The sequence below is a fragment of the Gymnodraco acuticeps genome, unplaced genomic scaffold (assembly GCF_902827175.1).
Source record: "Gymnodraco acuticeps unplaced genomic scaffold, fGymAcu1.1, whole genome shotgun sequence".
Taxonomy (NCBI): domain Eukaryota; kingdom Metazoa; phylum Chordata; class Actinopteri; order Perciformes; family Bathydraconidae; genus Gymnodraco; species Gymnodraco acuticeps.
In genome coordinates this window covers 283487-309490 of record NW_022992021.1, presented here as the reverse complement: position 1 = coordinate 309490, position 26004 = coordinate 283487, and the positions used below count along the sequence as shown (strand labels likewise).

The 26004-nt window shown below is 41.1% G+C and overlaps 3 protein-coding genes across 4 annotated transcripts in view; 2 read left to right on the top strand and 1 right to left on the bottom strand.

Annotated features, from left to right (window-relative positions):
• The window catches only part of hcn5 (hyperpolarization activated cyclic nucleotide-gated potassium channel 5), a 20702-nt gene extending 15754 nt beyond the window's left edge, over positions 1 to 4948 (bottom strand). The window contains exons 1-2 of the mRNA XM_034201483.1: positions 4856 to 4948; positions 3242 to 3319 (exon numbers count right to left, since the gene is read on the bottom strand). Coding sequence (XP_034057374.1) covers positions 3242 to 3319; positions 4856 to 4923 — 146 coding nt within the window. The 5' untranslated portion in view covers positions 4924 to 4948. The remainder of the gene's footprint in view (positions 1 to 3241; positions 3320 to 4855) is intronic.
• A 1207-nt stretch (positions 4949 to 6155) lies between these two features.
• On the top strand, positions 6156 to 6449 carry LOC117536560 (cytochrome c oxidase copper chaperone). The gene is given in 4 exon segments (XM_034201485.1): positions 6156 to 6227; positions 6229 to 6275; positions 6364 to 6427; positions 6429 to 6449. Coding segments are annotated over 4 exon segments (204 nt in total).
• Positions 6450 to 9588: 3139 nt separating this feature from the next.
• Positions 9589 to 25779, top strand: popdc2 (popeye domain containing 2). 2 transcript variants are annotated; one of them, XM_034201490.1, is made up of 4 exons: positions 9589 to 10455; positions 14556 to 14664; positions 15595 to 16027; positions 24629 to 25779. In XM_034201490.1, the coding sequence occupies exons 1-4, from the start codon at positions 9968 to 9970 to the stop codon at positions 24709 to 24711; spliced, it is 1113 nt and encodes a 370-aa protein (XP_034057381.1). In that variant the 5' UTR covers positions 9589 to 9967; the 3' UTR covers positions 24712 to 25779. The 2 variants fall into 2 exon arrangements, 1 of the variants encoding a protein (XP_034057381.1); XR_004567579.1 differs by having other exon boundaries at positions 9593 to 10455; positions 15595 to 16172.
• The last annotated feature ends 225 nt before the right edge of the window (positions 25780 to 26004 follow it).

Here is a 26004-nt window from a genome sequence, read left to right as displayed (position 1 = left end):
CCCCCACCTCACCCGCTCCACGTCTTTTCTTTTCTCCCGATCATCAACTATTCATGACTGTGTCTCAATCCCCACATGAATCAAGCCATGTCAAGAGGGTAAGGCCGAGCTCACATTAATACTGAACACAATGCATGTGTGTGTGCGTGTGTGTGTGTGCGTGTGCGTGTGTGTGAGGGTGTACGTGGGGGTGTGCGGTGTGTCAGGTGTGTGTGTGAGTCAGGTGTGTGTGTGTGTGAGGTGTGTGTCAGGTGTGTGTGTGTGCGTGTGTGTGTCAGGTGTGTGTGTGTGTGTGTGTCAGGTGTGTGTGTGTGTGTGTGTGCGTGTGTGGCAGGTGTGTGTCGTGTGGTGTGCGTGTGTGTGTGTGAGGGTGTACGTGGGGGTGTGCGTGGGGAGGGGATCACAGTTATTGCCATGTGACCCCGACATCTGGCAGCATGGGCAGGGTTAAGTTCAGGATGGGCCATCTCTAGCAGGATGTAATTAAACACGGTGCCTTGTTACCTGATGCTGTAGATATGTTCGCTGCTCTCAGCCAGCTCCTGTGTTGTTTGTTTACACTGTTCACATCAGAACCACAACAACAAACAGCAGCTGAAATAAATCATTCCAAGTAGAGCGGAAAAGATAAGATGAAAAATCGACAGAATAATAATTGGCAATTATTTTGACAATCTTTCAACAGAGCAGCATCCCGGCAGAAGCAGTGACAAGTGTTCAATGTTCTCTGTTTTCAGACACTGAAATTGTCCAATTGTAAATGAAAATATTTTGGGGTATTTGGACTTCAGGTCAAACACAACAAGACCATTTAAGATGTACATGTGGCTCTGTGAAGTTTTGATGGCCACATTTCTACCATTTCTTTGATGTTTTATTCAGGAGCCACTACTGATTTATTGAGAATATGGTAATGAAAATGTATGTTAGATGTCGTCCTGATTTTAGGATCATAACCTGAACTGGATATTGCAGCAATGTTTGAAAAATGAAAATAGAAGGATGTAGGGGCAAGGATTAACGGAGGGATTAACTGAGGGTTCATGGCAGTAAGGTGCATTACTGCAAGTTTAGTGCATGAGATGTGTCTCATACTGTGAGGGAGAGTTTGAAAAGATATCTTTAATTTATAAAATATGACACGAATGCATCCCACTTATATTCACATCAAATTCACTGGCATGGTTTTGTTTACCGTTCAGAGTCTTTGGGAAATAGTCTTCAGGCCATAGTGACGCTGAAGAGGATTAAGGGGTTTAGTCAATTGTTGTATAACATATCTATTCTAGATTTAATTCAGGTACTTGTTACAAATAAATCCAAGGTGCATTGCTCAATTTGCAACCACAGAATGACAACAAATTAACAAAAAGGTTGGTTTTTCATTGCCTTCCTAAATAACGGTTTCCTGGTCTTTTAAAAAACTATGAATTAAGTGTTTTCTGATACGGTTATGGTCTGGTTAGGCAAAGAGACAAAAACACTCATTGGCAGTGGCGACGGGTCATTAGGGGCAAAGCCCACCTAGTGTCAGCAGAAAGTATTAAAAATAATGATTATCAAAAAAAAAATATAAATATATAAAATATATTTTAAGATCGTGTTTAATCATCTGATTCGTCTGTACATTGCTGTTTTAGTCTGTGTTCTTCTAATTAGTGTCTACAGTGTGTGCCTATTGAGCTGTTTAGAGCCATGTGGGACAAAACCCGATCCTGCCCCTCCCTCTCACTGTCTAAGTGAACGGTGACTGTAAAAACTACACTGCGCATGCTCAGAGTATTTTCCTATTTAATGTGTGTGGCAAAAAATAATGACCATAGGGGCATAGTGCTGCCATCCCCACCATACGTCATCTCACATCATTCAGAGCTGATTGGCTGTAAGTACGTGTGCCGCGAAAAGTGTGGTGTGTGAAGAGGAGGAGAGAGAGCTGCAGTGAGGCGTCCTAAAACCCGGAAGTAAGCTGCGCATGGCTTCCCTAGACAAAAAAGCAATGAGATTTCTCCATAGGATTTTAGAAAATAGCTCCAAATAAGATCTGTGGGAAACAAACCTGTTAGATAAATGCACGTTTTGTTCAGCCGGATAATATCCACATGTCTACCCTACTTTTATAATTTTCTAATCATAAATCTATTGATTAGATCAGATTTATGATAGACTTTTGAAACTACAAGAAGATAAGGAGGACTTTACAAAAAAGTAATAGAGATTTTTGTCCAGAAGGATAGGCAAATGGACTTAATCTTCAGTCAAGGTAAGACTAAGAGAGAACAATTCAATATGTAAATGAAATAAAAATTACTTTTTTGAACTGTTTCAAAATTAATAGAAGCATCAGACTAAAAAAGCTTCTGACTCTTCAGGTTTACAAATATTATATTTTGACCTAAATCAAAATATAATATTTGTAAACCTGAAGAGTCAGTGCCAGTGCCTCACCAGCCATGAACCTCACTGCAGAAGCTTATAGACATCTAAGTTTTTTGTGCCCCACCACTTTTGTACATATAAAAACGCCACTGCTCATTGGTAAGGTTAGGAAACAATTGTGGTCCTCCTGGTTAAAAATATGTTATTACTTACACGACCACAAGAGGTAGCACATGTCAGAAACATATTTATATACTCTCAATGTAAGTGTTCAAACCATAGGTTCAAACCAATAAATCAATATTCAAGTCTCTTAAGAACATAGCTGATCCGGTAAAGTGGTACTCAATAACCAAAATAAGTGACGTGTCCGTGTTGCTAAGCATGGGTTTTTTGCTTTGTTCTTTGCAAAAAACGTAGATGCAGACTTTTTGTTCCTGACCACAAAAATATCCTCGGATGACTTCACATGTATCTACTCTAATTATATTTAGATTTTTCTAATATTGCGTCTTATATGTTTCTCAGCCGTTTTTGTATGCTGTTGTTTTGCACTTTATGGTAATTTGATCATTATTTTGTTTTCCACCAGGACAGGGAAACACGATGTAAGTCCTCTATGTACTGCCCTGTGTATAGCTAGATGAAAAATAAAGTCTCTTTTATCTTTGTCCTCGTCACAATCCTTTATCACATAAGCTACGATGCGATCCAGTAAAAATTAGTTTTGAGCACTGCCTTACATTGCTTTGGAGTTTTTTGTTTCTTATAGGTTCTCGCTTGTTAGAGTATACAGTACATGGGAGATTATGTATTAGCTGCATATCCTACTCTGATTAAATACAAATAGACAAAGGGTGCTTACACTTTTTTCTCTCCTTGGCGCTGCTTTATGCACACAGGAAGAGGAGATGGCAGACGATCAGGACTTTCACGTGGTCCTCTCCAGGTGCCAAACGTTCCAGACACAAAAACAAAAAGGTATTTAATTGCCTCTTGTATAATTAGCATTTACCAAACTATATGGATTCAACTCCTGTGGAAAGACTGCGTATGTTTCGATTGGAGGTGCATATCCATCACACAGGATTGAGAAAATGAATAATATGTTTAGCTGCTCATTTATCTAGCACACAGCTGGCCCTCAAACTATAAGTGACTCAGTGCCCCTGCTTACGCACTGCTTTGCTTTACTGACGCACTGTAGACCCAGTAGACATGTGAAAAAACACATTTATTCAGTATTATAGGGCAGTAATAAGTATTAACTCCCAAGCCACTGAAGTGTATATGTTCTTCCCACCAGTAAATACATTTTACATCACAGGATGCCAAAGTAGCTGCAAAACAGCAGTATTTAATTAGGGCTGCACGATATTGGAAAAAACTGACATTGCGATATTTTCTTCCCGTGCGATATATATTGCGATGTGAAAAAATACAGGAATTTAAGAAAAGACAGTGTTTTTTGTCCGCAAACCATCCTTTCTTGAACTTTCATGCTATACAATTGGTATTTTTTTTAAATAATATTTAACCGGATGAAGGATTTTAGTCACGGACTTCTGGATCTAAAGTTATCAGAGCAACAAGCTGAGCTAGCTCGGTTATCCTGCTGTGATCTGATCAAGAATGATTGTGATGGTGGTTTGCTGTGCATGCAGAGCCTGCATGTCACTCACTCAAGTACCCCTGACATGAGAGCCGCACACGTTTTCCTTTTGTAGCAAGCAGCAAAATAATGTTAACATGACGTGTTTGAATTAATTTGCCTACTTAATATCGGACGTCCTAAAAAAAAGAATTTAAAAAAAAGTATATGAATATCGCGCATGCGCATAACGCGATTATCGTCACGACACGATATATCGTGCAGCCTTTGTATGTATGTGATGTAGCTGATGTTAATTCTCTCATATTGTTCTTTATATGTTTCTTCTATCAAAACAATGTAAACGCACTTAAACATTTACATATTTTGATATCAATTCTGTAAATCCACATCATAAGTCATTTCTGTTTATTTGTATTGAGTTGTACAGATGTAGTCTTTTAAACTGTAAATTACATTTTTTGTTTGACTACAATTATTTTGTGGTTATTTCTACTATATTGTAATGTCCTGTCCATCATTTGTTAACAAAAATTACAACATTAGCTTTACTGTAGGCTCACTTTTTTATAACCCACTTAGACGAATAAATTAAACCAATTTGAGATTCATGTTTAATAGAATAAGGAAACTGGTGATTAACTGATTCACTTTCAAAAGGGATAAATATATGAAATAGTTCCACCAAAAAAAGGAGTTTGAGAAATGAATAACTTTAGTTTATTAATGTTAGCTTTAAGCTAGTTTAGCTAACATTATTTGACTTTTTTAATTGTTTTCATTAAGGTAAAAAATAAACTTTTATGCGCCAAGAAAACAGCATTTCTCGTAAGGAATCACAATAAAACGTAATATTTAAAAACGTACCTTGTATATATGTGTATATATATATAAACATATGCTCTGGACTTCTGTCGAGGCATGTTTTGCTTCATTATTAGCTCTTAACTCTCTTCCAGCCGTTGTGACAGAATATTTCTACATTTCCCAGAAGCCTCTAGCAGCCGGTTTTAATCACGTGACTTTGTATAAAAAGCGAACACGTGAGCCTTCTACCATCGTGTTACTTTCTTTTTGAAGGTGAAATCATCTGTTAACTTGAGCCTCCTGCCTCCATACAAGTAAGTAACATGACGAAGATCTCCCAGCTGTTGTTTTAACTTATACACTACGCTTTCTGTTACCTTAAATGCATTATTTATCCGCCATGACACCGCATTACATAAACGTGTGTGTTAGCAGCCGTTAGCAACTGAACGTTATGCAATGTCTCTTAAAGCCATTTTATGCTGTCTGTGGCTAAAGCTGTACAGCAAATCACATGATGTTTCTGTCCAGGTGTTTCCTCTACTTGAACGTATCATAGAGGTTTTTTATCATTTCAAAATGCACGTGTTTTGTGCTGCATTTGTGCTGATGCTGTCATCTAAGCTAACGTTACATCAGTCCAACCCTTCAGTGTCACTTAAGGGCTTTCAAACATTATTAATCATTACCTACTTTTGTTTGAATCCACTTTTTTGTTCTTCCAAATACTAGTTAAGCAGAGTGCATAATCTTGCTCTGTACTTTCTTTGTGGATTGGTTTTATAATTTCTTTGAATTGTTGGTTGCTAAATAGTTTTCCTGGTTCCACTATGCTTTACATAATTGCAAAACGTAAGTAATATGCAGCTCTGCAATGATTAAAACGGATATATGGAGCAACTTTATTATTGTTCACACATTTGATATAATACTTTATGTCCAACCTTCTGTCCTAACTGATTCAGCAATACAATGCACATCACTGATTTAAATGTGGAAAACGAAAAGCAGTCTTTTGTACAGGGAGACCTAGCATACTTAGTTGGGTTGTATGTAACATTACACCTTGTCCAAGACCATTTTATTGTGGCTAAACATTTATTTAATAGCTGTTTTTCTATTAAATGTCAAACTTTAGATTTAGATCTAATGCCTTTTAGCTCCTTCTGCCTATCCTGAAGGTCAGCCTCTGTGAATTGACAAGGGGCTTGTCTGTTTTCTTTAGAAAGTAGTTCTAGCCCCAGGAACAACATCAAAGTGAAAACACTGTTCTCTAATGTCAGTGCCTTCGTTTCAAGTCTGCTGCCCAAGGTATTAAAAGCATCTGATAACTATACATTTTATAGTTTTCAGCCTGAAGATGTCGACCGGGTCTGCTGCCAGCCTGGAGGCTCCTGCTGTGACCGAGGCCCCTGAGCAGAAGAAGCCTCTGAAAGGCATGCTGTGCTTGTCCAGAGACTAAGCAAGTCAGAGATGCTTGGTAAGTAACTGTCCAAAGAATGAAACCGCTTCTCTCTCTCTCTCTGTAACAAAACATTTCTTAATTTAAGTTTTTGATTTTCCTGCAGCATCATTGAGAAGGGAGCGGAAAGCTGCACTGAGCTGATCGATGCACACAAGGACTGCATGAGGGGCTCTTGGATTCAAGATATAACTACTACATTTTGTGTGTGTGGTAAGCATCAAAACTGCATGTTTATCAACTTATTTGCAAGTATAATTCTTCCTGCTGGGCTCATTGTAAACCTGAGCTGTCACCGATTCACCTTTGTGTTCAAGACAGACTAGAACACCAGTGCAGTCATTATAATCGAGTATCATTTGAGAATGATTGTGTTGTCAGGTGAATACATGTGCTTTTATGTGGGAACATTCACCATAAACGTCCAGAGTCAATTGTGTTTTCTGTTCTTAAGACGCAGCAGCATGGCTAAAAGTAGAATGGAGATATTTGCAGTAGTGCAAACGCTGCATTAATGAACGGTTCACCTCAATTACCTTTTTGTTATGATACTAATGAGACTTCCTGCAGGCCATACAGGCCTTCAAAACACAACCTGACCCTCATTTGTTTCAAACTGGCTGCTTAAAGTCTGAAAAAGAAATGCAACACTTAAAAGTGAATCAATGGCTGTGATGCACACAGTGAACGCAACGTTTGGTAAATCTAAAAGATGCAATTATAAAAAAATCTGCTTTGTGTGACCTCTAAACTTTATATATTGTCTCCATTTCATTAGATGCTTCAAAAATATACCCAACAGAACTTGTACAGTCCTGTTTTTTGTTGTTGTTGCATTAGACTGTACTGATGGCACACTGCTGCCAAATGTAGCTTGATCACTTTAGGTTACATTACATTTAGCTGGACGCTTTTATACAAAGCGACTTACAATAAGTGCGTTCGACCAACAAAATACAAACTTGAAGAAAACAGAATCAATTCAATTCAAAAACCTTTATTTATCCAGGTAAGATCCCATTGAGATCAATGATCTCTTTTTCAAGGGAGACCTGCAGCAGTAGGTTCCACAAGAAGACATAAAAACATGAACAAACAAAAGGACATCATACAGCAAAATGTACAGGGATTACAATTTACATATTTAACCACATGTACAGGTACCAATAGCATCTGATTTTGTAGCATCCAACCGAGCTTTAAAAACATGTAGTGGTACTAGCTTGGTAATTCTATATACTCGTATAAGTACATCAGGTTTCATAGAGCAAAAACATTTCAAGTGCTACTCAACTGGCTTTAGGTAAGCCAGTCCTTTGTTAGTATATAAGTGCTTTGATAATAGTTATATTGCTCGAAGTGGTCAACTTGAATCAAATCAGTCTGGTGGAAGTGAGCATCTGCCATTTTGTGAGCCATGTAAATGCCCAACTTAATTTAATTAACTCCAAATAGTAGCACTAATGAAGCCATTGTATTCACTAGGCTTTACAGTGTCAAGTTTCCTCTTTTCTTTGTCTCCTGGCTAATGCTGATTTCTTCCATTGTTTTGCACGTACTGCAGTGTCAAACTAGAAAATCATGTAATGAGTGTGCTGCGAGGTGTGTGAGGATGAAGGGGGAAATGGAGCAACTGTCTTGTGTGCTTGCGTGACCACACATGAAACATGCCTGCAGCTGTGCGGCTCGCTTCACATTTCAGCAGCTCAATTGGCAGGCTGGCATCGCGTTTATGTTCACTCGCTCTTGCAGAACGTTGAAGCACTAGGCTGGAAGAAATACTACTTAGAAATTATGCCACACAGCTAAATCATTAAACATGTTTTTCACTGAATGTACAACCAGTGTTTGCTCTGATCTCTGGGTTTATTATAAGCCTTTTATACATTTGCAAACACTGAAGGTTGTTTATGCTTTTAATCATAGCTTTTTTGTTTTTTCTCCTGCAGTGTGTTGCTGTGCAAGACGACCCTGGGTGTTCCCCTCTTCTTTCCCACCCCCTCCTTATTTATACCTCGACTGGAGGGGAAATGTGACGCTGCGCTTCAGCTCTGGTGGCTCGATTGTCTTTCTGTGATCGTTTTTTAAACAGTTTTCTGAATTTGAAAAATGTCTGTCTAAAATTCTATATGTTGAATAAAAGTCCTATGCAACAAGACGGGTTGTCAAGTTTTAATGTCGATTTAATGCACTTGCAAATGTATTCTTGGTTTCTGTATTGGCGTTCCTTTCTCTCAGCCAAAGCTTCCCCCCCCCCCCAGTTGCTGTCCCCGGTATGCACTTAGGCCTAAAATAACTTCTACCCCTGCAAAGTCAATACTTGGCATATCTGCATTCTTCCCCTGTAGTGGGTCAGTGTTGCTGAAGTGTGCCTGATAGTGGACATCTAGTTGGACACTTCCAAAAATCCAGCTGGAAATGCTAAGCTACAGCAACTCTGCAGTAGCGTTTACAGTAACTGTTTATCCTCTTAATGCCAGCCAATGTATTACAAGGGTAATTGTATTTCCCTGGAATTGTTAGGCTTTTTAGTAGGGTTAGGGTATCAAGTATTCTAGATCATTTTGTCTGCTTGTCAAACTGTTTTGACAGTGAAACTTGACACCTTTTCACCCTCTGTCTGAAACCAGAGCCCACTCTGATCTGGCTAGCTGGCCAGCTCTGTGATTGGTCAAGAGATGTCCCGTCCCTAAGCCTATCGAGTATGATGTGTTGGAGCGCTAGACAATAGAAGCACAAGTGTTACATAATGTTACAGAAGTAAACAAGGGGGCAGTGAGTGGGAAAAAAACTCCTGGTGGGGATTTTAGCCTTTGCAGACCATTTACATGCACACAAACCTATATAACACACTACAGGAAAGGGAATAACCCAAAAAGAATAATTGGGCCTCTTTAAAAAGTTGTTTGCTGAATTTCAAATGTATGTATTTAAAAGAGAGGAGAGTGGTCCTGGCTGAGGGCAGAGCATGATATGGGAGGGGTGTTGGTGTTTATAGGCCCACCTGAAATCTGACCTGTGCAATCATCCTACTTGTTTCCGTGTCTCTAAATATGCTCTGACGAGCTGCTCTCCTGACAGAAGACTGGACTCAAAGTTCAGGCAAAGTAAGAGCAGTTTTTTGTATGTACCACTGAGTCCCTGTCACAGATATTTGTTATAGTCCCTGTCCTCTCTCCCGTTTCCTGCCTCTCTCTCCCCCTCTCGTTCTGTTATGTTAAGTAGCAGGCCTGCTTTCTGTCCACCACTCTCTCCTCCTTGGGTTTCAATTCCAAACATGGTTATCCTTCTAGGGCCCATATCAACGCCCACCCTCCCTTATCCCTTCTCTTCCAGCTGTTGGCTCGACATTGCAGGCCCGTGGCTGAGAGAAATAGCCAGAGCGAGGGAGACGTCAGGAAAACTCGGGAGGGAAAGACTGAGGAGAGGAAGGGATAATGAGAGAATCAGAAGAAACCCATTCCAGCTGTGTTTCGATAACAGAGCCGTGAGAACTTCTTCACATTGAGGAATTTTCCACGGCACGCCAAGGGAGCACACTTCTGACATTCTCCTGTCGGCATTTTTTTTTTTTTCACAAACAAAACATCTACTTCTACATGTTGACGGGACATAAATAGCACCAGAGTTCATTGGACGAGAAGTTGAATTTACTGTTTTAGTTTGGTGCATCAGAAGCCTCTCCTCAGCTTGTCATTTTGAAGACAAACATGAGCAACTTGACTCTGCTGGAGAGCTTGTTCTTCCCTCCTCTCTGCGATGGCTGGACCAACAAAACAGAGGGAGCCATCTACCATTTGGGCAACACCATGCTGGTCCTGGGCTACATGGGTGGCAGCGGGGCCTACGGGTGCCTCTTCATCTTCGGCTTCCTGACTCCAGCCTTCGGGTGCCTGACCCTGTGGGGCTGGATGACGATGTGCGGCCTGGACGTTTTCACCTGGAACCTCCTCCTGCTGCTGGCTTGCCTGGGTCAGATCTGCCACCTGCTGTACCGGCTGCACCAGGAGGGGATACGCAGCGAGGAGATGACCTCCCTCTACCAGGCGGTGTACCTGCCGCTGGGCGTACCGGTCCAGGTGTTCCAGGAGATCGCAGGCGCCTTTGAGAGCAAGGTGGTGGAGCTGAAAGCAGGAGAGACGTACGCTGTGGAGGGAAAGACGCCCATCGACCAGCTCTCTTTTCTGCTGTCTGGGAGGTGTGTGTGCATATGGGAATTACGTGTTACACACCTGTACTACATAATGCAAACCACCAGACATGTCCCTACCATAATACAACACTTGGTTAAAAGTAGCAACACCACACATGTAAAAAAAACACTACTTCTTAAACCTACAATAAAAATGTTTTGCTAGATACAGGCAGTGGAAACAAGCTTTTACCACAAAATCAGTTCTATCAACTTTGACACAGTGAACGTGTTGGCAAACAGTTGCTTACTTACACTTACATCTGGCAGACATTAGCATTCATTTTGAGGTGTTGTTAAGCACCTACTTCGAATGATATCAGTCCTTTAAATGGCTGTTATCAGTTATCTGGTTAGCAGAGGCCTACAAGTACAAGTAGGTTCAGGCTTGTTATTATACATTCAGTTGGTTGCTCACCGATATAATCACTGGACGGTGGTAATCAAAGGACGGCTGTAGTAAATGTCAATGGACCAAAGAAGGAATTTTGTTGATTGACATAGTATGAAGACTGATACAAATTCTTAACAATACATTACTTTTCACCCATGAGACCAGAGTTTGTGTGAAGAAGTCAACGTTGAGTTATTTTATCAGACCTCCCATACATAAGATAAGTTACATGACTAGTTTTGCACTTATTTGAACCTGAATCATGATCTTTTCCTAGGACCAACCACGTCGTTTTGGCGCCTTACCCTAGTGTAGTGTAACTAAAAGTGAAACCTGACAAAACTCCTACCCTTTCATCATGTTTCTTATGCACCTTCTGGCCTGCTGGTGGGTGCAGTTTGCCCCTTGAAACATTACAATGGTAGTGAAACCAACTGATGATAGTAATTTAATGGCCTGATAACATTTTAAAAGGATGGTTTATGCTACTCTATGAATTTAAGCCAAATATTCAGTTTCTTTTAGCTCTGTTTTTGGTCTCCACCAACTCTCTTGAGATGTTATTTGCTTCACTTTGTTCACCAGCTAATCTTACACTGTGTCTGTCTGCTGTTTGCTGCTGAGCTGATAGTGTACAGGTTTCTTTAAATAACATTTTAGAGTGAGAGTAAAACTAATCAGTAAAGTTGTGCTTGTCATAACAAAACAATAAGTTGCAAGATGCTAAAACGCTTCCGCTAAAGTGGAACTGCTGAGAACTTCATAACAATAAATAATGTGCATTGGTAATTTAAAGTGTTTTAAATCAAAGTACCACACCTATCAGAGATGTCACAGTGCACCAAGATGACAAGTTAAACCATGCAAAAAACATTTTCTTTGTCACGTGGCTCCTAATTGTCAAAATAGAACGCATATTTATATTAGATTATAATGAATGTATATGAACCATTTCTTCTTCATGCATTAAGAACATGACTATATTTTGTAAGTAAAGTAGAGATCCAACCCTCGTCGTCACATACATGCAGTGTAGCAAAAAGTAAATGATTCCCCTCTTAGATATAATGGAGTTGAAGCAGCGGTAAATGGAAATACTCAAGTATCCCAAAATTGCACTTGTAAACCTCTTAGCATCTCTTTTTCCAAACACTCAAAGAAACGTACAAAAGCTTCCCAAAGCAGTTATTGGGTATTTTATTTAACCTTTTTAATAAGGAAGACTTGTATTACTTTGCCATTTTTTAGACACAGCTATTAGTTGTTGTTGCAGGTTTTAGTGTCACTCCATTTAACAGACAAAAGGGTGTATCTATAATAATTTTGCACAATAGATATGTGTACACTGTAGTACTTCTTAGTCTTAATTCATCCTACTTCTTTCTGTTTTTAGGAAATCTTCTTTTTTACTGACTAATGCAGAACTAGCCTCTTTTTGGACTCTTTCATGCAGTTGGCAGAGTGTGACTGTCACAGGAAATGTATCCTCTTCATCCAAACATCCTCAAAGTAGAGCTGCATTAGATTTCACAGTCCTGGAGCCGGCACAAGAGAAATGTTGTAAACAGAGTATTTTTGGCAGTGACTCACCACTGTGTGTCCCTCTGCTCTCTGCCGGCTGGTTACATTGTATCTTTGTACTTTAGGAAGGGAGTGGATGCAGACTGCTTCTCTTTAAAAAACATGTTCAAACTCATTTATTTTGTAAATATATTTAAAGATCTTCATTACTGATATGTAGTCAACATCTGTTCTTAGTTTCCCTTTCCAGTCTCCTGTTTGGTATGCTGTACATGGCCACACAAAGTGACATCACTATGTAACAGTCACACTTCTATTTGCTAGCGCTCCTACACATTGTACGTGATAGGCTAAGGGGCGGGACATCTCTAAGCGGTTGACCAATCACAACAGAGCCGGCCAGCTAACCAATCAGAGCAGACAGGGCTCTGGTTTCAGACAGAGGGTTAAAAGAAGTGCTGCAGCCCAGGCAGTATGAGAAAAATAAAGAGCTTTTTGAATATTAAAGCATGGAGACATGTCACAGTAGAGACACTACAAAGATGAACCTGAAAATATGCATAAAAAGGCCTCTTTAATATAATTTAACATATGCACACAGCGCAAACAGTTTCAAAAACACAACAGCAATTTCTTCCCGGAAATCGGGGCCGACTTACTCAATATAATTCACTTATGTTCAATAGCACCATTATTGCTTACATCCCTTCAACTCACCCTTCCTTTTGTGTGGTGAAAAAGTTGTTGGGAGTAAATGAGTAGAAAGAAAATAGGTCATATATTGTATGAAACTGCTGAAACAACAGCGTTCCACATGCTTTAGGGTACATTCAACAAAGTAGCCTACAGTCTCTGCAGTACATTTATAGCACCAGAGTGTAAATCCCTACTCCTTGTAGAGAGAAGTGCTATTTGGGGTAATAGCTGTTAATTAACACCCGTTGTTTTGAAGAGTCTAAATACATATTTTTCCACAAAGAAAGGCTATAAATAGTGAAGAAACACTCGAATAAGCATTCCTCTTATTACAGAATACCCCTATGTATGATCCTTTGCATTTTAGATGTCCTTTATTAGTTTATAGCAGTGGTGGAAAATAAGTCCATTTACCAAAGACTTTAAAGGTGGGGTATGTAATTCACTTCCGAAACACTTTTTGTTATATTCCATGGAATGCTCTTAACATCCCGATAGCAATGAATACATTAAATGCTTTGACAATAAATACATACAAAAATCTCATCTGTGGAAGCCATGGCGCTGTAAAAAGCACGACCAATCATCTGAGCCGGCCCGGCTAAAGTAACTGGATGGCCTACCTGCCTGTCAGCCTTCCATCTGTGCACAAACTTACCTCGTGCCCTCATTGGTCATGTGCGCGTTCGTGTGTGTTGGAGGAGGGGCTCTGTAAGGAAGTCTGAAGGAAGAGGCAGATTTTTTTCGGTTGTGTACTTTCAAATTCTAGCGCACTCGAGCTGGTTTCTCCAAAATTACATACACTACCTTTAAGTGTTGACAGAGTATTTCTACACTGTGGTTTTGTATTGCATAGTTTATAGTGACTTGCAGTTAGACTTGTCATTGACTTTGTATCCTTTGTAGCTGTCAGTCACACATTAAATCTAGCTGCTATCTCTTTAATAAAAAAAAAGAATGCTTTATTTTTAAGAATAAGTGACCTTTTTCCAGTAGTTGTCAGGTGATTGACATGAAGCAGATCGTTTTCTCACTGATGTTCGCCTCACATTAATGACGTAATGCATGAAGGCTGATGTTCAGTGTGCTGGATCATCTCACTCTGCGGGAAGTTATTCTTTTATTAAATACAACTTCCTTCAGCGGGAGGAATGTCCCAATGTCCTTATCTTGGCAGAATCATATGTTAGTTAGTTTTAATGTTTAAGTGTCAATTACATGTAGTGAATTTAAAAGAAAACAATGTCTGCCTCCACAAAAGTTGGAATAGAAGTATACAATTGTATTTAATGGAAATAGTAAAGTACAAGAATGTCAATATAGCACTTTACTAAATGAACTTATTTACTTTCAGCCACTGTAACTGCAGTCTTCAGTGAAGTGGCCTTGGCAGATATATTTATTCCAAGATTGACTTGCAAAGTGACTTCAACTTTCATTATTACTTCCTAATCCCTTCTGTCTTTTAAACCTTCTTTCTGTCTCTCTCCCTCAGGATCAATGTATCTTTGGAGGGTCAGTTTCTGCACTACATCCACCGCCACCAGTTCCTCGACTCTCCAGAGTGGGAGTCTCTCAGACCAAACGAGGAGGGAAAGTTTCAGGTACAGGAAGTTTACTTTACTTGAGGGTTTGTAAATCTAGAATGTGGCAGTAATTGAAGGATTTGGAACAAGAAACAAAGACGTGGATATCAAGTTGTCTTTTGTTGTATCGGACTCAGTGTATGACTTTGATTGAAAAGTTTATTAACAGCTTGTATATTGGGTACAGTACAGTACAACAGACTGATAAGATGAACAAAGCAGTTGTCTTCTACCATTCACATATCCTTAGATTAGCATACTTAAAGATGAGAAGAGGTTCTTCGAGGGTTAGCTGTCAGGGTTTTCAAACAGAAAGGCTATGCTTATTTTTAATGAATGAGGTGTAGGCTACAACCAGAAACATGGCTGCATTTAACTGTTATCGTCCTTATCAATAAATCAGTTTACTCTCTAGTTTTTAATCAGATAAACATTCTAAAAAACCCAAACATACTTATATTACAAAGAAAAGCTTAAAAAACACATTTGAGATTCTGAAAATAGTTAATGCTTGGCTTTTTTTTGTTTTGTTGGGTCCAGCATGAATGAACCCTACAATTAATTGAATCTGGCCTTAGGGTATTTTGCGTGTTAACATTTTGTGTGGCTGTTAGTAAACTAGCTATTTAAATTCTAGTACACTTGTCTTAAACAGATCTAAAGTTTGGACTATACCTAGCAGCTTTCAGTCTTCATGCTAAGCTAAGCTAACCAACTGTTGGCTCTAGTTTTACCTAGTAAATGACAGTTAAGTAGTATCAACCTTTGGAGCTAACTCTCCACAAGTGTGCAAATATGTGTTAAATTCGCTTTTTAATCAAAATTTGACAATGTTAACGTCCATGTTTGCTAGCTTAACATGCTGCTCAATCCAGCTGCTAGCGGTCAAAAACCCCACTAGGTGCCTTTAACTCTTTGATATTAATGTCTTTCATTAATGCCACCCAGGTGACCATGACAGCAGAAGAAGACTCTCGCTACATCTCGTGGCGTCGCCGTCGCCTCTACCTCTTGATTTCTAAGCATCGCTATATCTCCCGCATCTTCTCCGTCATGCTGGGCCACGACATCGCCGAGAAGCTCTACAACCTCAACGACAAGCTATACATCAAGTGTGGCATGCTGCTGGACATCCGCCTGCCCAGCCTCTACCACGTGTTGGCCCCTTCCTCTCAGAGCAGCGAGGGCAGCGAGGTCAAAGAGCATCTTCATCATCAGGGAGAAGACCCAGCACCGACCTATCGGTCCTCAGAGACCTCAGATCCAGACGAGTTTCAGCCCAGCCTGCAGGGACCAAGAACCCCCCACCTGGAAGACCCCCAGACCACCCTGAACGACCGCCATCACATCCCCTGGGCGTCAGACCCCGAGCTGCCCACCGGTGAGGACTCCACCAGCCTGGTCCTGGAGGATTTTGCCGATGTGGCGGGCTCCTTAACGGATTATGGCAGTGAGAGGGATTATTTGAGGTAGAGGGGCATGGATGGGGCTGCGGCTAACACACTGGGTCACCACTTAAGCTACATGTAAGTACCTCACCTGCACGGAGACATAGGGTGCATGCTTAGTGTGTGCGTGGGGGGCTTGCAGTGCACATTTCTTACTAACCCGGCTACAAAGTGAAACGAACACTAGTAAAAAAGAACAGTAGTAATATGGGTACTTTACAGAAATTACCCTAAATGCAATGACGGAGAATGGCTAAATTCATTCAAGTATTAAACTGCTGGACGTTTTTTTCCTAAAACAGGGCCGAATTTTTTATTAGAAACCATTCGTAAAATTGTGAATGCACATCCAGAATAGTAGAAAAGAGCTACGTTTAAAATGTAGTTAAAAAACTACAACAACCACAATGCACTGGGCTTGTTGCACTGATATCGGCCCAATTCCAAATCACACCCTACCCACTCCCACTCCGTGACGGAGTGACACTCGCAGCTCAACGAGGCTCCCTCCTGTCAGATGGAGGGAGTAAATACAGCGGCAAGCTTTGGGACAAACTCCCCTCTTTTCGTCAGAAACAGGAAATGCCGTAACTGTATGTATCAACGGTTTCAAATCAGCATCTCTGACAACAAATGTAAATTAATAACTAAAATAAAACTCCAAACATCTTTAATCGTGTTACTTTTTTGTAAAGCTCTTTTAGTTTGAAACCTGATGTTTATAAGCTTCTTAGTTTTTGGAACAATCTGTAAATATACACAACTTTATAATAAAATGCACACATTTACCTTTTTCTAGACTAAACACAGTGATCCTAAAAAAAAAAAAATGAGGTTATCATGAGTTTGTTAACATCGCAGTTTATCAGTGAATGTTTGCAGGAACTGTTACGGCCCTTACACACGGCAGCGTGCGTTGCCGCTTCAACGCTTCTGCCCATTCACTTTGAATGGGGTGACGTCACGATTCGCCGAACTGCATTGTGGGAGCAAAGCGTAGCTTCTCTCGCGGTGCTCGCTGCAAAAGTAGAGCAATGTTCTACTTTTGCCGCCTTGACGGAGGCGTCAGCCAATCAAATCCCGCGTATGCAAATTTGACAGTACAAGCGCTAGCCAATCAAACCGCGTGTATGTTGGGAGAGCCAGACCGCAGTTATTTCCCATATGTCAAAAAATGGAGGAGAAAATTATCGTGGCGGTAGGGAATCACCCGGTACTATATGACCAGTCCCTCTTTACATACAGGGATACAAACCGGAGGAGCCAGGCATGGGGGGAGGTGGCAGAGACGGAGCCTACACACGGCGGCGTGCGTTGCCGCTTGGCGGTGGGCGTGTCTTGAGCTAGGGGAGTCAATGCGAGCAACGCGACCAACAACCAATCACATGAATGTCCCGCCCCGGACATGCAAAGCAAAGCATTCATGCTACATCCATGCTGGCTAAATATACTGTCTATGCTTGCTAGCTGTCCATTCAAACTAAGTACACTGGATATAAACTCCCCAAACAGGCGAAAACCTACCAGTTTCACCCACTGTCTCTGCCACCTCCCCCCATGCCTGGCTCCTCCGGTTTTGTATCCCTGTATGTAAAGAGGGACTGGTCATATAGTACCGCCACGATAATTTCTCCTCCATTTTTTGACATATGGGAAATAACTGCGGTCTGGCTCTCCCAACATACACGCGGTTTGATTGGCTAGCGCTTGTACTGTCCGATTTGCATACGCGGGATTTGATTGGCTGACGCCTCCGTCGAGGCGGCAAAAGTAGAACATTGCTCTACTTTTGCAGCGAGCACCGCGAGAAAAGCTACGCTTTGCTCCCACAATGCAGTTCGGCGAATTGTGACGTCACCCCATTCAAAGTGAATGGGCAGAAGCGTTGAAGCGGCAATGCAAGCCGCCGTGTGTAGAGGCCGAGAAAGTGGGTGAAACTGGTAGGTTTTCACCTGTTTGGGGAGTTTATATCCAGTGTACATCGTTTGAATGGACAGCTAGCAAGCATAGACAGTATATTTAGCCAGCATGGATGTAGCATGAATGCTTTGCTTTGTATGTCCGGGGCGGGACATTCATGTGATTGGTTGTTGGTCGCGTTGCTCGCATTGACTCCCCTAGCTCAAGACACGCCACCGCCAAGCGGCAACGCACGCCGCCGTGTGTAGGGGCCGTTACGGTACGTCCACACAGCAGCTTTTAAAAAATCTTGAAAAGCTTGGAGCTGGGCGTGTCTGAAAGCTTGGGGATTTTTTGCGAGCAACGCGACCAACAACCAATCACATGAATCTCCCGCCCCCGACATACAAAGCAAAAAACCCCGGGGATTTTATGCGAGCAATATATATATATATATATATATATAAACTCCCCAAACAGGCGAAAACCAACCAGTTTCACCCACTGTCTCTGCCACCTCCCTCCATGCCTGGTTCCTCCGGTTTGTATCCCGTTAATAGTTCTGGTCGTAAAGAACCGGGTGATTTGCTACCGCAACTTCTCGTTTGGAATATGAGGAAATGAACTGCGGTCTGGTTCTTCCTGCTTACACGCGGTTTGATTGGCTAGCGCTTCTACTGTCAGATTTGCATAAACGGGATTTGATTGGCTGACGCTTCCAGCTCAGCTTTAAAAGTTGAACATTGCTCAACTTTTGAATCCTGCAAATCCTGGAAATCTTCGCTTCGCTCCCCCACAATGCAGTTCGGCGAAAAGCGAGGCAAAGTGACGGCATCCCAATTCAAAGTCAATGGGCAGAGAAGCGGTGGAAGATTCGTCTAAAGCTGTAGTGTGGACGTACCGTTAGTAAACAGCTTGTTTCCTGACGGGCACGCACAGCATTGAGTCCGGTCATGCAGGGTAGCACGTGAAGTCAGCACCGATGCAGACCTCGGGTGTTTCTCAATGTCGAGGACGCTTGCTTGGTAGCACGTCTTCCGAGTCACTTGCTTCAGAAGCGAGGCAAGAATACTTCCTGGCATTCGGAAAACGAAGAGTGGAACAGGCGAGCAAGTGTGCAGGTGTGCGTCATATGAGAGGCCCCACCTTACATTTTCCGCCACAGATTTGGGGAAATTGGTCCGTGCGCAATGCATTGTGGGGATTTTAAGACCGGAGTCTACACATGGTGCAGCCTCGAAATTTTTCGCTACGAAGTACGCCGGGCTCGGTAGAATTCCAAGTATGCTGGACATTGGAACAGTCCTTCGGCGGCACTCGATGACGTAGTATGCTTGAAATAGTGGCTCTGGAGCAGCTTTACTCGACATTGAGAAACCCCCCGTGGATGTATAATAAGAACTGGATAGAGAGGCGAAGTCCCTCCCTTTCCGGTGGACCTCATGGGACCTTATTTAGTAAAAAATTATGTATTGAAGTCGAGAGACGAGAGGCGAGAGAAAACTTATCTTTCGATCCCGTTTGAATTGTGCCATGAATTACACATATGATGTTTGTCAATCTTAAAAAAATAATTTCCATGTCAAAAAAGTCACAGTTTGTCGTAAAACTGTTGAAATATAAGACTATGAAAAATACGCAACTAGAAAGACTACAAACTTTAACAAGATGCCTGTGTGCTTAGTACCAGGAGTACCACTTCCTGTCTGATGAAAGGACCAGGGTTGCGTTCCAATAGTCCATTTAGCTTAGGAACCTTCCTAACGGAGTGAAATGACCCGGAAGTCCCTCAGTGGCAGCCATGTTAAGTGCCGTTCCAATTCTCTAAATGAAAGGAAAGGAGGTTTCAAACTTCTTTTATAACCTCCTTTAGCTTAGGAACCACTGGACCTCCCTTGACGAAAGGAGAGGAGAAAATGCTGCCCCACAATGCATTGCAGTCGCAGCATTTGCCGTCACTCAACAGTCGGCCGTTCACGAAAACAACCGATTATGACGGAGAAATTATATCATGAAAGTTACGGTGCTTATTAAGCATTTTAAAACGTATGTGGTAAGTTGCCAAAGTGCTTTGTGTTGAACGTTCATCAGTATTATAATCAAAAAGAGAAATATGAACGTTAGTTTTTACTGAAATTATCAAATAAAGTCAACATTTCACAGTCTTTACTGAGCTGTGTGGGGTTTGTTCAACTTTTAAAAGATGTTTGAATGGTGATATACACAGTGATAGATGTTAAGGACTAACGTTTATAATAAATACATTTGTATTGATTTTAAGATATTTTCATAGTACAATCATACGTATTGGGATCATTTGTATTAATGTGGACCGGAGGGCGATGGTGACGACGAGCATACGTTTCACTTTCCTTTTTTATTTAAATTCCAACTTTGGTCATGAAGAATATGTTTCTCTGTTGTCCACGTTCATAAAGCATAAAACAACACCATCAGAGCACGGTGCAGAGTCTCTAGATGAGTTTACTGTAGTCCCTCGTTCTTATTGAACATCCATGTTGTAGTCCGCTGTATAGAAAACTGTAGTTTCCATAGTTTCCCCACAGCAGCAGACGCACATTCATGACGTCCGCTGGCGCATCATAAACACGTCGGATAGTAAAAGTGCATTCGGATTCTCTAAAGTACCGCAGTCTCTTCTCCTAAGTCCTTTTGAATTCTCCTATCCACTATCCCTTAACCCCGTGACGTTTCACTCAGAGGTCAAGGAATAGGAGATAGGGTTAGAATTTAGGAGCTTATTTTTGGATGATCGGAACGCAACCCAGGAGTGGCTGGATCAAGTTAGCTACATAGCTAGTAGCCAGTAAGTAACCCAAACTGCTAACCCAGCTAAGTAACCCAAAATGTAAAAAAGTAAGAGTAGTAGTCATATTTCGTGAACCCTTTGAAGAGTACTGTCACACCGGTGTGATCATTCTATAATACACTGTTTAACAGGGTTGCCAACTTTGGGTACCTGGCTGGAGTGAGATTTTGATATCATGGGGTTAATTACACATATGCGCACTAAATGACTGCTATCGTGTCAGTAGTGGGACCTTAGCATATATATATATATATATATATATATATATATATATATATATATACGATATATATACACAAATACACAATATTGGACACAGCCTATAAAGGGTACAACATTTCATTCACTAATGAAAGTCAAACACATGTTTGTTTCCACTGTTTTATTGTGTGCCTGTCGCGATAAGCAATTAATTGACTTATCGTACGATAAATAAAAATGAACTCGATAACTTTTCTGACCTCGATAAATTTCCATTTACATGAGGATGTGACTAGCAGTTTGAAAGGATGTATTTGAATTATTATTATATATTATCATTATGTCAGTGGTCTAAAATGGTCATACAACGGTGCCGACAATATTATCGTTTATCACAATCATTTCCGGGAAAATGTATCCAACAAAATTAATTATCGTGAGAGGCCTATACATGAAACACACACAAAGAAATCTACAGACTTACTTCATACTGCCAAATATATTAATTAACACACTCTCACTCTCATATACTCTTTGACTCTATTTTGGCCGAGTAGAACAATAAGCAGCAGACTTTTACTTGTTTATCATTTCTACTGGATCTTAGATCTGCGCATGCGCGATACGGGTCGGCTCCCACTGCTCTGCTGTCTGCTAACGTTGTTAAGAATGGTGGGGGCGGGGAGGGAGCGGATCCACAGCTTGAGCAGCTGTCAACTCAACATTGTAAATAACCAACCAAAAACGATCGCCGGTTCATCTTGTTTTTGGCGTGAGAATAGTTTGGGCAGCGCGAGAGCGTGAGATTGAGAGTGAAAGCGTGTGTCACACGCCAGATGCGTGAGAGTTGGCAACCCTGTGTTTAAGCCCGGATGCCCCCGGGGGAGACATGCTAACACGTCCAGAAGAATGTCATGCAAAGCTGCCTGCCTTCCTTCGATTCTCCCTGAACTGCCTGACCTTTTTAATGTTCAATGTTAACCATTTGTGCAGATAGCATGAAGTAGAAAAGATCGCCGATGCTAATGTAGCATTAGCATGTCTCCCCCGGGTGTATTATAGAATGATCACACCGGTGTGACAGTACTCTTCAAAGGGTTCACAAAATATGACTACTACTTTTACTGTTTTAACATTTTGGGTTACTTAATGTTAAGGCTAATGAAAATGACAAGGCTAAGGCTGTAATACTAACTAACGTGCTTACTACTAGCTAGGTAGCTAACTTGATCCAGCCAGCCACTCCTGGTCCTTTCATCAGACGGGAAGCGAAAGAACGAGCAAGACCCATTGCTGGTATGATAACAACCTGGTACAAAGCACACAGGCATCTTGTTAAAGTTATCTTATATTTAACAATTATGACATCACTTACGCGACTCTGGGATTTGTAGTCTTTCTAGTTGCGTATTTTGTCATAGTCTTATATTTCAACAGTGTTACGAAAAACGGTGACTTTTTTGACATGGAAATGATTTTTTAAGATTGACAAACATCATATGTGTAATTCATGGCACAATTCAAACGGGATCAAAAGATACGTTTTCTCTCTCCATTGACTTCAATACATAATTTTTCCGAAATAAGGTCCCATGGGGTCCACCGGAAAGGGAGGGACTTCGCCTCTCTATACAGCGTCGGAGGCGGGGTCTCGTTATTTCCTATGAGAGCTGCTCATTGGCGCATGAGGACAAAATGGCCCAACTTTTGAGAGAGCGAAACGTCACAGATCATGCCTGGCTGTCAGAGCAAAATAACCCGTATGTGCTCTCACAGAGCATGCGCCCCTTAAGCCCCGCCCCCGGAGTTCCCACTCAGTAGAATTAATGGAGACAGAAAATAAATCTAGATTCGGCTTTTAGTGCATTGTACAACTTTAAGGACCTAATGATTATAATAAGGGCTACAAATGTTTTCATACTGGTTAGTTTAAAAAAAAAAAAATGATCCGCTGATTTACAGACGTCTTTTTCCCCATGTTAGTCAATGGGAAAAAGTCTTTCTGGGCCCAGTGACGCCACGGACTGATACGGAAATTGTAGTACCGCCGTTTGGACACAATTCATATTTTCATCGGAGTCCGGCGCACTTCTTGGGGGCTTGATGCAGACTCGCTGTTTGAGGGCTCGATAACCCACTCCCCCTCCACACCAAGCATTCTACTAAGCCGAGTGTGGGAGCTCGGGGGGCGGGGCATAAGGGGCGCATGCTCTGTGAGCGCACATACGGCTTCTTCTGCTCTGACAGCTAGGCATGATGGGTAATCTGTGACGTTTCGCTCTCTCAAAAGTTGGGCCATTTTGTCCTCATGCGCAAATGAGCAGCTCTCATAGGAAATAACGAGACCCCGCCTCCGACGCTGTATCCAGTTCTTATTATACATCCATGCTCCACACTCGGTTTGGAACAGCACTTAATGTGGCGGACCCGGCACGCGAACGCGCAAACGGAGGGGTAGTGTGTAGGGGGTGGATTGGAATTGGGCCATCCTCACCAGCTAGCGGTGCTTCACTCTTGGCTTTGGCAACCTCTTCGCCCAATCAACTCATTTGGGGATACTTGATTTGTACTGGAAATCAAGGGCATGAAAAAGTATTATCTGAAGTAACAAAATATGTCTGTGTGTGTGTGTGTGTGTGTGTGTATGTGTGTGCGAGTGCGTGCATGCGCAAGTTAAAGGCACAATTTATTAGGTTGTAAGAGCAGAGAGGTCGATAGGTCAGCAGCTGTGTTCTTATCAGAAGAGGATTACGGCTTGGAAATGTCCAAAAGAAAGCTATTAATCCAGTGAGCCCGGCCGCAATTTGGCTGTCTGTCTGCTCATCTGTTCACCCCGCCTCCCTCTCCTCTCTCCCTCACACGCTTCACCCCCCCTGCTGGTCCACTATCCCAAAAACAGTCCTCGTCCAATCACAGGTGGAGAATCACATTTCAGAGCTCGGGGGTCAGAGAAGGGTTTGGTTTGTTGGGCGGCTTTAATGTTGGGCGGCTTTAATGAAGGAGGGACAGCTTGAGATGTAGCGGGAAAAGTAGTCATATGTTTAACTTTAGTAAAATCTCTTATTGAAAGTGTTTACAAATGTACAGTAACAGCAAAATGCACTCCAAGTAAAATTAATTGGTAGGGTTTGATATTACAACTCTCTGAAAGTGACCATTCATATATTATAGCTAGAGGTCAAGCACAATAGTACTGTTCGACAGTTTAAATTGCATTACAGTATCAAGTTTTATAAATGTATACAATGCCTTGTTTTTTAACATTTGAAGCTGAAAATTAACTCCAGCTGTCAGATACATTTACTGGAGTAAAAAGTAAATGTTTACCTGGAGTGGAAAGTGGAGTAATCAAGTATAGTAAAAGTACCTCATTATGGTAATGAATGGTATTAAATGTACATGTATTTAGTAGAAGATGAAGACACTGATTGCAATTTGCCATGTTTTGAAGTTTCTATTAGTTTTTAAGTGACACAGCAGCATATCTTCATGGTTGATGCAACTTATTTGAAGTCGCTTTGGATAGAAGTGTCAGCTAAATGAAATGTAAAGTTTGTTTTGTGACCATGAGATCCTAACAGAAGCTTGGATGTTGTCTCTGCAGGACTGGATGGTAACGGGGAACTTCCACCTCGATTCCTGAGGGGCAGAGCGCCGCTGGCTCCCACCGACACTCCCAAACTGTGAGAGCAGTTTCTCCTGGAAACACTTTATCATCATCAGCAGTGAGTCCTCCTCCCTCACCTCAGTTCACATCATCAGGCCTGTGCACAGAGAAGACCTTCCTTCTCTCTATTTCATTTACAGCCTGAGTGATAAGGATAATATTGATATCTTACCAATCAATACTTGTGGAAAGCTGATATTCATCACCATAATAACTGAAATGTATGTCATGTCCACAATTTGTAAGTTCTTCGTGTCATCTGGTCATGATTTAAAGCCTCTGAAGAAGCATTAATGCCACCAAATCTGCCTTAAAATCTTGGAAGCAGGGGGACCCACCACATGTATTCAATTAGAAAATATAGATATTTCAGCATTTCAATGAGCAAAAATGTTATATAATAGATTTTTGTAAACACCAAGTGAACCAATAAACTTCTAAATGAACAAATATTTTGTGTCGGTCACAATTCTCAACAAAAAAAAGAAGGGACATGCTGACATTTAATACATATTAATGACACTTTCATATATGTACCTGAGGACAGAGGGATGGCTTTCACGTTACCAGCATATGAAATGTATTCTGTGATAATTCAACGGATGTATTAAGTGTTATCTTACCAATAATAAAGGTAAGACATTGACTTCATGTGATTACATTTGACTGTTCATGTTTTTATATACACTTATATTCAGTGTTACAGAGAACGCTATAACTTTGTTACGTCACATTTTCTGGATCCGACCCGTTAAACAACAGTTTAGAAATAGTCAGCATGCATTTCTCAACTCTTTGTCCTTTTAAAAATTGTCTGGAAAATGTTTTGCATACTTCACAGGAACTTTTCAGACAAGAAACGTCTTGGCAGTTTAGATTTGAAAACTATCTTATATATTGCAATGTCTGTGTAGACCATGTGTTCTGTAACTGAGTATTTAATATACACATGTAAACTGTGAATCATATCATTTGTCCTGTTATTGCCTACAAAAAAACAAACGGATGGGACTAAAATGAAAACGTTTTTTTAAAAGTATTTTCATGGGGCCAAGATTTCTCCATAAAGCTCTGTGTGTGCAGTGAAAGTGTAGTTTGTTTTCTGTGACTGTCTGCTGTGTGTTATATCTTTTTTTGTGCATGTAAAGGCCAAAAATCACTACGGTTCCCCCATAGGAAGTTTCTCGAAGCACCATTAAAACTGTAAGAAAATATATCAGAAACCTTGAGCATCCTAATACCCGATTATAGATATTGTAACTAACCAGATAACATTTCAGAGCTGCGGTTCTTTGGCTGATTCTAAGGTGGAG

What these genes read in the sequence shown, in the direction of transcription:
- popdc2 (XM_034201490.1), top strand. Translation starts at nt 9,968, where the DNA reads ATGAGCAACTTGACTCTGCTGGAGAGCTTGTTCTTCCCTCCTCTCTGC. An exon ending in TCTTTTCTGCTGTCTGGGAG is followed by an intron (nt 10,456 to 14,555) that starts GTGTGTGTGCAT and finishes TCTCTCCCTCAG; the next exon opens with GATCAATGTATCTTTGGAGG. An exon ending in ACGAGGAGGGAAAGTTTCAG is followed by an intron (nt 14,665 to 15,594) that starts GTACAGGAAGTT and finishes AATGCCACCCAG; the next exon opens with GTGACCATGACAGCAGAAGA.